Source organism: Pinus tabuliformis, chromosome 6, assembly GCF_031772625.1.
Source record: "Pinus tabuliformis cultivar Carrire ecotype Pingquan chromosome 6, CPIR1, whole genome shotgun sequence".
Taxonomy (NCBI): domain Eukaryota; kingdom Viridiplantae; phylum Streptophyta; class Pinopsida; order Pinales; family Pinaceae; genus Pinus; species Pinus tabuliformis.
The window spans coordinates 374,199,029-374,212,870 of record NC_142292.1 but is presented as its reverse complement, the minus strand read 5'-3'; the positions used below and the strand labels follow the sequence as shown (position 1 = coordinate 374,212,870).

Genomic DNA, 13,842 nt, shown 5'->3' with positions numbered 1-13,842 from the left:
GGTTGATATATGGTAAAGGGATGACTGAAGAGAAAGGAGGAAGGCGTATCTTTATGTTTACTAGTCATGATCTAATTATCAACCATAGATACCAATTTCTATATTTTTTCTTATGTGCTAGAGAGACCCTTAATAACCCATTTTTCTATATCATCACAATGTTCTTCTATTTTTTCTAACAAATGTTTTGTGACTTGTTTTTCTTCTTTGACCATTTCTTCAATTGATGACATAGAAAATTGGAAATCTTTTAGACTATACTATGTATAGAAACTTGTGGTGAATCAACTTGTTCTTTTTGTGGATTATGTACAAAAGAATGTACATTCAATCCCTTAAGTGCTTTATTTTTCCAATTTAATTGCTCACTAACTTGTTGGATTTTTCTATATGTTCCAGCAGTAGTACCATCTTTTAGGACTTGGGGAGTAGTTTTTGCATGTTTATCCTTCTCTTCTAGTATGATACTTTTGAAAGGTGGAAATGTGGTGGAAGATTCAACCTTGGATCCATCAAAGGTTGTCCAATGATGCTTCTGTGAAGATTTTGTCATCATTTGAACATTTTAATCTTCTTGTTGTTTTTTCCATTCATAAAAATATGTCCATGAATTTGTTTCATCCATGTATTATTTCCACTGTTGGGAGATACTTTTATTTTCAACCAAAGGCGTGGTAATGTTAAATTTAGTGGAGTGTGGATGGGTAAAATGATCCCAATTTAACATACATTTCATCAAGCTAGACGCTACTCCGTATTTGGAGTATCCTTCCATCAATGTGAAAAACTTATACATTTTTGGTTTTGATGGGCTCTTACAATCCTCATGCACTGGAATTTTGAATCAACAAGTAGGGATAAGATTATCCATGTGTTCAAGGTATCCAAGTCCATACCTGGGAATATAAGGGGACATCATTTTGCTAAACATTCCAGTTAATCTAGGATCCTCATTTTCTAGAGAAGGTAATTCATGGATGATGCATACACTCTGATGAGGAAAGTAAATATTATTGCATTTGAGATTTGGACATGAGTTGTTTAAAAGAGAGGATGGAGCTTCACCTGTTCAAGGATTATGATTCTTATGGGTGCTCATATATGCAAGGGCTTTTAAACTTACAAGGGACTCGCAAGATGGAAATTTAACCTCTAACTCAGAAAATTGTAAAACTTGTGTTAATTCAAATAAAGAAACATGTATACAATATGCACAGATGGAGTTTGAAGCTAAGACAGAGGTTACGGATGTATATGTAAGAGTTCATTTATATTCACTCATTGTTGCTGCAATTTTTTGTCGAGGTATGGTGACCTATTGGGGAATGACAAGATTGCAAAGGAGAAAGTTTCTTGGATCTATGTTGTAGTAATATTTTGGATTTGAGGAGATTTGGAGATATCTACAAGCCAGTTTTCAGGAAAGCTCAATTCTTCCCATTGAATGGTTTGATGTTCTATTTTTTGGTTCTAAGCCTCTGTTATAACAACAACACTTGATTTGGACTTGCGGCTTGGGGAATGTAGAAATGTAGGATAAAGAGTATTAGTATGTCGAAAATAGCCTCAGGTATGAATGGATATGTTTGTCCTTCGCCTCTTCATATCAAAGCCTGAGGTTTTAATCTCGAGCTGGAGAATATCTTTAATATGCTCATCATTAACACAGACGGAAAATTTCAGATAACAGTCAAACCATATTGGGTCGTATGATAAATGGGTAACCATTCCTCCTAGGAGTGAATTAGTGTATTTATTATGGGTAATATCTCTGATAGTAGCCAAAACAAAAGTATTTAAGACTTTGTGAGTCAAGGCAGATATACCCACACAGATGCAACCAAGACGGATATAGGATGTGTTGTGATTTTTGGCTCCTTTGTGTAGCTCTTTAGGATTTAACAAAAGTATGATTTCACTACTCTTAGAATATTCTTGGATCTGGGAGACACATTCTTTAACAAAGACTTGAGTAATGGCTTTAAGATGAAACATGCTTAAATCTTATCAAACTTCTGAAGGACTTATTACTAGAAGTTTCCAGCAAGCAGAGGGTTCATTCTCAATTATTTCTAACTCAACAAAATTTAAGATTATAGTAGATGCATTATTAAATAAAGTCTGAATACTAAGGTGATCTTATGTATTTTCATTTTCTTTGACTTCTCAAAATGACACTGATCTTCTATTTTCTTCCATTTCTACAAGAATAAACTACAAGATTGTTTGCAGGATGACCCGGAAGAACCAGAAGTTACTTGATATTATACCAATAATGCACATAGGCTTCCTCCAGCGTAGAATGAAGCTTGCAATGAAGGATTTGACTTAAGCTTGTAATGAACAAACTGACTTTATCTTACATGAACTTGTACACAAACTACAAACAAATTCAATGCCCCCAATGCTCTTCACATAGCTCCTTGCCTTTTTCGAGCTCTAATGACACTCAAGAATCCTAAGTGAACCTCCAATGAACTTCAAAAAAAGTACTCATTCAACCAAGATGCAGAAAATATCACAAATTGAATAACACATAATACTGCAAAAACTTTCTTCTTTTATTTATATCATCAACTAATTACATAAACGATCTGGATCGACTATAGATCAATTCAATATTAAGAAAGTTTGACCACTTTAGATTCACACCATACTCATATGTTATGATGTGCAAGCTTCACAAGTTTCTGACTCCTAAAACTAACTAAATGATTAACTGCAGAGTTCTCTGTGATACATACAAATCACGACGCAATTGCAAAATAAGAATAACTATTTACTACTAACTCTAAGACTCAATGCCCTCAATGGATTTCTTCCTTATTATTTATAGAACATAAAACATCTTTCTTATTCATAGAATGTTTGCCTCCACCTTTAATGGATTCTTATAAAACTTAAAACTTTTGACTCCATCTTTAATGGATTCTTATAAAACTTAAACGACTTGTCTTTAGTGCGATCTTTTGGAAGCTTTTCTGGTGGTTTTTCCAGTCTAATTTCTCTAAAATCTGACAGGAATTTATTGAAATCACAAGTTTGATGGGTAAAACCTGCACAATCCATGTGCCCTAACCCATATATACAATCAAAAAACCAATTTAAATAACACAAATCAAAATTTCACCTTAAATTTTTCCGCAACTCAGAAAAATTCAAAAAATCACACTAAAAACAACTCCAAACTTAAAACTCGAAACTTTGGAATAAAGAACTCACACCAATCAAACCAGTTGAAACGAATGAGTTACACCTCATAATTAATATTACTTATTAATCCTTAAATTTCAAATACCAAATACCATTGAATGGGAGCGGCAGTTTTTAAATAGAATCGTGCTCGTCCACCAAATGAAGCAAACAAGACATTGCAATCCATACGTTTCGTGGATTATGAATAAATAGAATCGTGCTCGTCCACCAAATGAAGCTAACAAGACATTGCAATCCATACGTTTCCGTGGATTATGAAAGCCTGCACCATTCAGTTCACGTGATTAGAAAAAGGCACGTGATTTATGTATTTCACAATCTCCTCTTCAGGAGGATAACCTTTATCCAGGAGGATAAGCAAAATCACTCTCACACATATACGACAACGTAATGCGCATGTACGTGTCTTCCATTTTCATATTGCAAAACTATTTCACTTCACACTAACATATTTCTTCTCCTAATTGCTTATCTAATTCACTGTCAAATCAAACACGATATAACCCGGTTGCCATTAACATTCCGTTCTTCAACATGGACATGGTGGGGGCACTTCCCTTTCCCACCAAATGAAAACTATTAAATATTACCTGCAAATCGAATAAAGAAGACTAAATACAGTGGGGATATGGATCCCATATCAAACAAAATTCACCAAATTCACCAGACAAAAGCATAAATAACAAAACGCAGTACCAATTTGTTGAACTTCTGGTTTTATTTTTTAATCGAGTATGAATATCGCCATATGGTTATTGGCTATTAATTTAACGAGACTCATGGTTTAATGGAAGTAAAGTGGCAATTAGTATCCGTCATAATCTGTCAGAAGATCGATGGGATGTTATGTATATCTGGCTTATTATTAATACAAAGTTGATAAATTAGAGGTTTATTTTACAGCCCAGCGTTATGTGTAATTTTGTTTATCTGTAATAAAGTTTGAAATTTTGTTCATATCTATTAAAAAAAATTAAATAACTATACAAAACATTTAAATAATATCAGTTCAGAATAAAATTTACAATTGAAAAATTGAATCTCTCTCCGTTTATATTAGATCCTTATTTAAAATAAATCTATACTGAATTTATGAAGGTTGACTAATGTTGATGAATAATTGTTATGAAAACAGCTTTGTGAGTTCAAACTTTTACTGAAAGAGCAAAGTGTCTTAGGTTATTTATTTTTCCTTGGAAATTGCTGTTAAAGAGTGCAGTATACAGCGCTAAACGCACATGCTTCGATACCATGACAGAGACATGGAAGACTCACAGAAGAGCTTGATCATTGCATTAACAAACAGGCAAATTTATATACACTGATAGCCGTAAATTCTACAGTGATTTGCCGACTACGCTTGTTGCGGACTTCTCCAGAACCTGCACTTTGACTATCTGCTGGATTCTAGATTAATCTAGCTACTGCATTAACGTTAACATTTTAACAGTGGTAGTTGGAATTAATATCTTCCAACACTTGTTCATTTGATGGTGCAGTTTCATCTTCACCTTTCTGGCTTTCCTAAAAGAATTCCTCTGCTCCTTTCTTATGTACTTAACGTCAACAACCTTTTCTGGATCAAGACCCCGTACAAGGTAATCTAATTCAAGTTCTCCCCACTTTCCATGAGGAACCAGCAAACGAGCCATCAAAATGTAGTCATTTTTGAAAGCAGATCCAATAAAACTTCTAACAACTGGTTTATGAGAGAAGCAAGTTTTACTCTGAGTGATTTCTTTAACGACATGATCCTCAACAACATGAGTGATTTCTTGAACAACATGATCCTCAACAACATGAGTGATTTCTTCAACAACATGATACTGTTTGTCAATGAACTCAAAAATACTGCTAATCCCAAATGGGTTCGTGAGAAAATGATCATTGAAAGGATCATTGTCAAAAAGTTCTAAAAAAATAGACATATCGGCTAAGCTTAAATTTTCCTTACCACTCTTAGAATAGCACCTCTCGGCTTTGCCTCACTTCCCCGGATGCACACCACACTTTCGCTGCCCGACTCTTGTTCAGCGTTTTACAACAACAATTTCACCTTCAAGTTAAATCAATGATGAGTTCTCGGCGGCCTTATCCAGCACAGGTAGCTTACTTACTCTTAGGTCTCACGCTCGCTTACTCTCAGTGACCAATCACAGTGAACACTCCACGTTTTGTTCATCTCCACACAAGCACAGGACAAGAACTTTCGACAATGCCGCTTTCCCACGGCAACAAGAGCTCACGCTCTCTACACTGCAAGCAGCTTCACATTACAGGCAGCGTCAGCCAATAAAGAACACACTTTTCTTTCTCAGAGATAGTGATTCACATAGAAAACATTATCCAACATCCAGCTCACAAAAACAACTCCTCAATTACTTGACAGTAAGAAGCCTTTCTCTCGAACTCGTAGTTCGCACACAACTCAATTTTGGGCTCTCAGATTCGATAAGAGCAATGCTGCTTCAAATGGCATCCGCAGCCCTCGGCTCTCCTCAGCCCTTTTTTCTTGGTGCTCCTCGATGGCTAAATCCGGCTTTGACAACTCTCGATTCACAACACACTTCAACAGCAACACCGCAGAGCCTTCACAGAAAACACGCAGACTCGGCTCACAACAGCACTACGCTTCAACACTCCAACTCACAGCACACAGCTCTGTGACCTCACAGAGTGATATCTCCACACACACTAAGATAACTCCACGGGCATTCAAATCACGACTCACTCACACAGGCTCCACATATCGTCAGTTCAACAACAACCCACCTTGATGAGCACACAGCTCCACTACACTGGACAGGGGCGCGCCTTCCTCCTTACGGTTTACACAACATTGTTCTTACACAAACAGACCTCACCAGGCAGCAACAAACCCGAGCTCAAACCCTCACTACAAGCTCACGGCTCAGTGGCCCTCGCTCACGGCTCACCAACATTCACTGAGCTCACCACTCTGCCGAAACCCTCGGCTCTGATACCATGTTAAAGAGTGCAGTATACAGCACTAAACACACATGCTCCGATACCATGACAGAGACATGGAAGACTCATAGAAGAGCTTGATCATTGCATTAACAAACATGCAAATTTATATACACTGATAGCCGTAAATTCTACAGTGATTTGCCGACTACGCTTGCTGCGGACTTCTCCAGAACCTGCACTTTGACTATCTGCTGGATTCTAGATTAATCTAGCTACTGCATTAACGTTAACATTTTAACAGTGGTAGTTGGAATTAATATCTTCCAACAATTGCAAGCATACACAGTTAACTTACAAGAACCCATTATTTTGTGTAGATAAAATTTGGTTATATGAAATATTTTTTTTGGATGTAGATTTAAATTTTTTTTAGGAATTTCTAAATTGTTTTTAATATTTTAAAATTTTAGAAAAAAAATATTATCATCAAATCAACAGTGAGAACAATCATTTTTAATTGTTATTTAATTGTTAAATTGTGTTTTAATATTTTATGATTTTTAATTTTTAATTAATGAATAAGAGTTTTGGATTATACCTAAGAATAAAAATGATTTTAATTTTTATAATTAAAACTTTTCAATTTATAGTTAACTTTTTTCATAAAATATGAAATATGATTAATAATTTGGTGGTCTTAATATAATTTACGTCTCCAATAATTAAATAGTTGGTACATCTTTATAAAAGTCAATTTATAATAAACATAAAAACACTTTTTGTCAAAATAATAATAATAATAATTAACTAAATCATAACTTTATTTTACTTTATTATAATTATTAAGAGAGTCTATTTTAGATTATAACTTGCAGAATTTTAAATTAACTATCAATAATTAATATTTTGTTATTACTAAAACTGTCTTGTCATTATTCAAACTTTTCAAAAAGAGTTAAAAACATACTCTATATATTCTTCGCATATATTCTTCGGTGAAAGAGTTTTGAGGCTCGGTGAAAGAGTTAAACACGTACTCTATATATACTTCAGTGAAAGAGTTCTGAGGCTTCGTGAAAAAGTTAAACATGTACTTTATATATTCTTCGGTGAAAGAGTTCTGAGGCTCGGTGAAAGAGTTAAAAATGTATTTTATATATTCTTCGATCTGCGGACTGGGGTTGGCACAGGAAATCTGCAGTCAAGTTTGCTAATATCAAGTGCCCACATTCCTTATCTTCTTCTTTTTCTAATACATATTTGCTCATATAATTTCAAGTATGAATATTTCACCACAGTTACCAAAGACTACCAAGGGCGGAGCTAGCACAGTTACTCTGCAAGGTCTTTATGAGTATATAGAGTCTTTAGAGAAACGTAGAGAAGAAAGAGAAACCAAGCTACAAAAAGAGTTAGAAGGCATGCTGGAAAATAAATTTGCATCTCTTGAAGACACGATCCAAAAAACAATAGAAAATAAAATAGAACTACTAGAGAATAAAATAGAGGCAATGGAGACTAGATTGCAAGTTATAGAAAAACAAAACCAAGATACTAACCAACCATCCTAGCAAGGAGATGCTGATACTTTAGAGAGTCTTAAAATGAAAGACATGATTAAAGAACTAGAAGAAAAAGTTAATAGTCGCCTCACCCTAAATAATGTGGTAGATAAGTTAGATATCAAACCAATTAAAGATGAAATGAAAAAATTAATAGAATTAGACCATGAATTTAACAAAAGGGCCTTGAACCTTATAGTCTTCGGTTTAAAAGTGGAAGTAGATGAGGATATTTTAGCTTTAGCCTAGATAGAATTACATAATAGATTACAAATTGAAATAGTGTGTCTCACAGAAGCAACAAGGTTGGGGAAATCAACCGAGAATGAAGGAAGACTAATCTGCATAAAGGTGAGCTCCACTGATCATAAGTACGACATACTTAGTAAAACCTCAAGTCTAAAAGGAACGGGAATTTTCATAAATGAAGATCTCATTCCAGAAGATCAAGTAGAATTAAGAAAGGGGATTCAAAAGGTAAAAGAAGCTATAAAGGAAGGAAAATGGGCAATAATCAGAAATAGAAAAGCCTTTATTCGAGATAGAAACCAAAAAGATAGTAATCAATACCAATTAAACATGCTCTGGATCCTTTCTTGGAACTGTCAGGGCTTCCCATGGAACAAAGGCCCCAAGCCAAGTTGGATTTCAAATGATGTTGATATTATTTTGCTTGTTGAAACTTGGGAGCACGAAGAATCTAAGGTCCATAACATAGATGGATTTACGCTATGGTCTACCTGGAACAAGCGATCCTCCCGTAGAGGCATTGGGGGAATAGCTTGTTACATTAAGAAAAACATCTCCCCCATGCTAGGATTTATAAAAACGACCCTCACAACCAATATAGTTTGATAGAGATCAGAGACATTAATAATAAAAAGTCCTAGATAGAAATATGTTATTTTCCCCCATCAATTCTAACTTCTATAAGAAGAAGAATCTAGATAAAACTAACCCTTACAATGGTTTAGAGAATGATATTTCTAGCCTAAGGAATGACGGTAATATCCTTTTAATAGGTGAATTTAATGCTCGAACTTCAAACAACCAAGCTATTATTCTAAGCAATCATTCCAACCCTAATCCTCTTTGGTTAGACAAAGACCCTACTCTGGCTAGTAGGTACAAAAGGAGCTCTAAAGACCTCAGGGAAAATTTGTTTGGGTCGGAGCTAGTCAAGCTCTGTAGTGCTCGGAATCTCATAATTTCCAACGGTCTAAAGAAGTGGCCCAATTCCAGCAAGATGACCTGCATCCATGGACTTGGTAGTAGCGTGGTAGACTACGTTATTTCTGATCTCCCATTATACAACAAAATAATAAATTTTGACATCTTAAACGACCACAAACCTGACTCTGATCATAGGCCTTTACTTATAACTCTCAATTTTGTAATGCATAGAGTTCCCATCTGATCTTGATAAGGAACTCAGGCTTCTTAAGGATTTATGCTCTACCATGGGTATGACTATTAACAATGACAAAACAAAAGTTATGATTATCAAATCCAAGAAGGACACTTACGCTAATTTTATGTATGACAATAATAAATTGGAGGAAGCGTATTCCTACAAGTACCTAGGAATTGATATTCATCACAAGCTCAACTGGAACCATAGCATTGAGAAAAGGATTAATGGGGGGTGGAAAGCTTATTTTGGTCTTGAAAATAGTTGTAAAACATCAAACCTCGTAGTGTGGGATAAAAAGAAATTCCTCTTTGAAACTTTAGTCACTCCTGTTATCTTATATGGCTGTGAGGTTTGGGGTTGCAGCATCTCCAGAGAATCATGGAGAAAGTTTGAGAAAATCCAGAAGCGTTTTATAACTTATAACCTGAAAATTAAAAGTAATACTCCCTATCCTATTCTCCTTATAGAAGCAAGTATTTCCCCTATTGAGAGCCTAGCTATGATTAGGTTTTTGTTGGACAAGCACAAACTCAATAACATAGATGATCATAGACTTCCCAAGCTACCTTTAAATTCCAGCGAAAACCACCTAAGGCTCAATTGGGGGTGGCATAAAGACACAAGGACCTGGTTAAACTATTGGGAGATCAACGAGAATGATGCATTGCAAAACATAAATAACATTAAAGATATTGTTACTTCTAAGTTCAAAGAAAAAATGTGGTGTGAGAAAGATTTAACGACTAAAAGAAAATTAAGTTATTATAAGAAGGTCATCAACCCCACCCTAGAAGATCAAAAGTATCTCTTTATTTTAACTAGCTCAAAGAAGAAAATTAATATAGCAAAGATTAGAACGAATTCTCATGAGCTCCATAGTGAAATAGGTCTTTGGGTAGTTCCTAAAACGCCATGGATGGGAAGGATCTGCCATATATGTGAGAATGGGAACATCGAGGATGAAAACCACTTCCTCTTAGAGTGCCCCGCGTACAACCACATTAGATCTCAGTTTCTCAATCTTTGTTACAATACTAACCTTCCTAGCCTTTTACAATGTCAAAATTATAGTGAGCTCGGGAGGTTTCTCTCCAAGCTTTTTGAGTATAGGAATAAAATCTTAAATCAAAATAAATAATTTGTTTATTTAGGTCTGATAGACCAATGTTTGGTTTTAGTAGATGTTAACCATCATCATCATCAACATCAATAAAATTGTGTCGGGTAATATTTAACTTTATTTTTCATATGAAAATAATCCTACCATTATTATTAAAAAGAATAAGATAAATTTTGATTAATCACAAACAAATTAATATATCTGGTCACTAGATAATATATATGATTTGAAATTTTAATAATGAAAAAAAAGAAAAAGAGTTTAAATGTTTTTAACCCATTTAAATTTGTGATCGAGTAATATCTCTGTTATATATATATGAGTTTATTCAAATTGAATTTTTAAAAGTAAAAGTGTTGATTATTGGTATGGATTAGATAAAAGCTAAGGATTAAAAATAGTGTTGTTTAAATATATTAGGTTTAGGAGTTTTTGGTGCTAAATTTTAATTTTTTTTAGTAATGTTTCTTCGTTATATATATAAAACTTATCCACATTAAATTTAATAATGTCCTTTTGTATAGAATTATTAAAACTGAAAGTGTTGTTATTATTAGTATAGATAAAAATTAAGTATTAGAATGATTTTGTCTTAACCTATTAGGTTTTGGAATTTTTGTATGGTATAATTTTAATTGGTTATATTTTATTTTATTTAAAATAAATTTTTAATTATATATATATTTAATACAATAAAAAATTTCTAAAACACTTGAATTTTAGAAAATACACTTGAATTTTAGAAAAACTTTAATTCAAATTTATGATTCCAAAAATCCATTCCAAAAATCCTTATTAATAAAATAAAAAATAGGATAAAAAAACATTCCAAAAGATCTACCACATTTAGATTCATAAACCTAAAAAATGTCTGTATCTGCGGATTATGTCCGATTGAACAGAACTATTCAAATTTAGTAAAAGTATGCGATTAAATTCACAGTCAACAATGGCCAGCGTCTTTTTCCATGTAATTTCTATGTGAGTTGCGTCAAGTACTTGGCTGTGCACTTGGCACAGGCAAATAAAAAAGCATGCATCGTTAAAAGAACAAATATTCTTTTCTATGAGGCCCACTTCTCTACCCTGGCCCTGCATCAGTGTCTGCCATTGTTAATTCCCGCAGCATGTGCGGGTGGGTCTATTGAAGCCACGTGCTCACACAGCATGTGCTGCCGACAAAACAAAACCCATAATGTTTCCAACATCAATTTACGATGGAACCACTACCAGATACAGCCCAGGCATATCTATCTATATATCCTGCGCAATCCTCGCAGATTCAAACAAAGAAGTCCTCCGCCTCTGTTTAAGTCATCCTTATTGCTTCATATTTTCAGACATTTCAAAGAGGTACGGCTCTTTTAACTTTACTCAGAGCTGAGTCACTGCTCTCGGTGGTTTGATTGCTTTCATGTGATGTATTTCAGATCGATGGAACTGGTAAAGAGCATTGCGATGGTCTCGTTGTTAACACTCATCTGGTTTTTAAGTGGAGCTCATGGATATGGCGGCTGGGAGTCGGCTCATGCCACATTCTACGGTGGCAGTGATGCGTCTGGGACAATGGGTAAAACTACACAACTTTATTTCATGAAGATCGGTATGTTTTTGTCTGAATAAGGAGCCTCTAATTAACATGAAATTTTGTCACCAGGAGGGGCCTGCGGATACGGGAATCTGTACAGCCAAGGTTATGGAACCGATACTGCTGCGCTTAGCACTGCTCTGTTCAACAACGGGTTCAGCTGCGGAGCCTGCTACGAAATGAAATGTAACGATGATCCCCAATGGTGTTTGTCAGGGACTGTGACAATCACAGCCACAAATTTCTGCCCACCAAACAACGCTCTCCCCAATGACAACGGTGGATGGTGCAATCCACCGTTGCAGCACTTTGACATGGCGGAACCCGCCTTTGAAAAGATCGCCAAGTACAAGAGTGGGATTGTCCCAATCCTCTATAGAAGGTAATTAAATGGTCCATCCTTAATTTGCATCTCAATCTCATTTCCTCAGCATCTACACTAATTTGCATCTCAATCTCATTTCCTCAGAATTTAACATAGATTTATTCGATGGGATTGATCCAATTTCTTATTTTCATCTCAATCTCATTTCCTCAGAATTTAACATAGATTTATTCGATGGGAGAGATCCAATTTCTTATTTTCATTTAGGTTAATATAAATAAAATTTCAATTTTGATGACAAACACTGATAATATTATATATATAGATTGAATAGATGTAATGAGAAGTTAGAAAAATCTAATTTTTTAGTTTATTTAAATCAAGATAAACAAAATTTCAAATTTAAGGAATATTACACCACTACTGTAAAATAAACTTCTAAACTCAATAAACCTCTCCGCGCAATAATTAATAATTAATTTCTATGACCTTAATATGCAGGGTCCCGTGCTTGAGGAAGGGCGGAATTCGCTTCACCATCACCGGCCACTCATACTTCAACCTCGTACTCATCTCCAATGTCGGGGGAGCTGGAGATGTCCAGGCGGTTTCGATAAAAAGTTCAAAGACCGGTTGGCAGCCCATGTCGCGCAACTGGGGACAGAACTGGCAAAGCAATTCCTTGTTGAACGGGCAGAGCCTGTCCTTCAAGGTCACCACCAGTGATGGGCGGACAACTGTTTCATATAACACTGCTCCTTCTAACTGGCAATTCGGCCAGACATTCCAGGGACGCCAACTCTAAGGAAAGCCAACGCCGAATGAATGCGTATAACCATCGATCAATAATTAGGGATGAAGTGGTGACTCGAGTACACCCTCTCTCAGTTGTTAGAATTGTTATGTGATTATTGAGTTGTGAGTCTATATATATCAATAGACCGATATCGACGTTGCAGAGTCTCTAAGTGGGACTTTGCCACTGAATTTAACATATTTCTTTGAAGAATTCCGTATCAGTCGTTGTAATAAATATTTCTGTGTTGCTTGTGAAACAATGCTCAATGCCGAGCAGGTACAGCTTGGATGAGGATTTCCAGAACTTTTGGTTACCATAAGGGTATCATGATTTCATGAATTGGAAATATTAGGTGGAGTGGCGTGCAAATTTCGGTCGTCGGCCGTTGGACAGGATCCTGGCTGCTGGCATATTTTTCGTTGCGGACACCCAAAAAATGATGGGAGCTAATCCTTTAAAGTTAATGTTTGTATTTACCAGTATAACTATATTAATAAAGTAACTATTACAAGTATATTACTTGTTTTTTAATTCATAATGGCATTTATTATTAATGTATATTGACTGCTTTATTGTTTTATTGATATAGTTGTGTTAGTTAACAATGTGTATAATTAGATTAGTAGACTATCGTTGATTATAGTTAATATTGTTTTATTATTATTAAAAATTATTGACGAAAGATTATTATAATGAATATGACCTTACATTCATCTTAATTTTAAATCTATCAAGCATTTTTTGAGTGCAAAACTTGAGGAAATATTTTCACTCAAGAGATTTAATCCCCTTGGTGTTTGATAGATCCAGAGTTAAATAGATCTAGGCTAGTTTTAGTCATGCATAGCCAGACAAAAAATTTCTAACATCTGATTAATCTGATTGTT

At 34.9% G+C, this 13,842-nt stretch overlaps 1 protein-coding gene across 2 annotated transcripts; it reads left to right on the top strand.

Moving 5' to 3' along the window:
* Positions 1 to 11,524: 11,524 nt before the first annotated feature.
* Positions 11,525 to 13,426, top strand: LOC149258857 (expansin-A8-like). Of its 2 annotated transcripts, XM_089373610.1 has the most exons (4): positions 11,525 to 11,596; positions 11,674 to 11,813; positions 11,901 to 12,213; positions 12,658 to 13,426. In XM_089373610.1, the coding sequence occupies exons 2-4, from the start codon at positions 11,678 to 11,680 to the stop codon at positions 12,959 to 12,961; spliced, it is 753 nt and encodes a 250-aa protein (XP_089229736.1). In that variant the 5' UTR covers positions 11,525 to 11,596; positions 11,674 to 11,677; the 3' UTR covers positions 12,962 to 13,426. The 2 variants fall into 2 exon arrangements, with proteins under 2 accessions (XP_089229736.1, XP_089229730.1); XM_089373604.1 differs by lacking the exon at positions 11,525 to 11,596 and having other exon boundaries at positions 11,663 to 11,813.
* Positions 13,427 to 13,842: the final 416 nt, after the last annotated feature.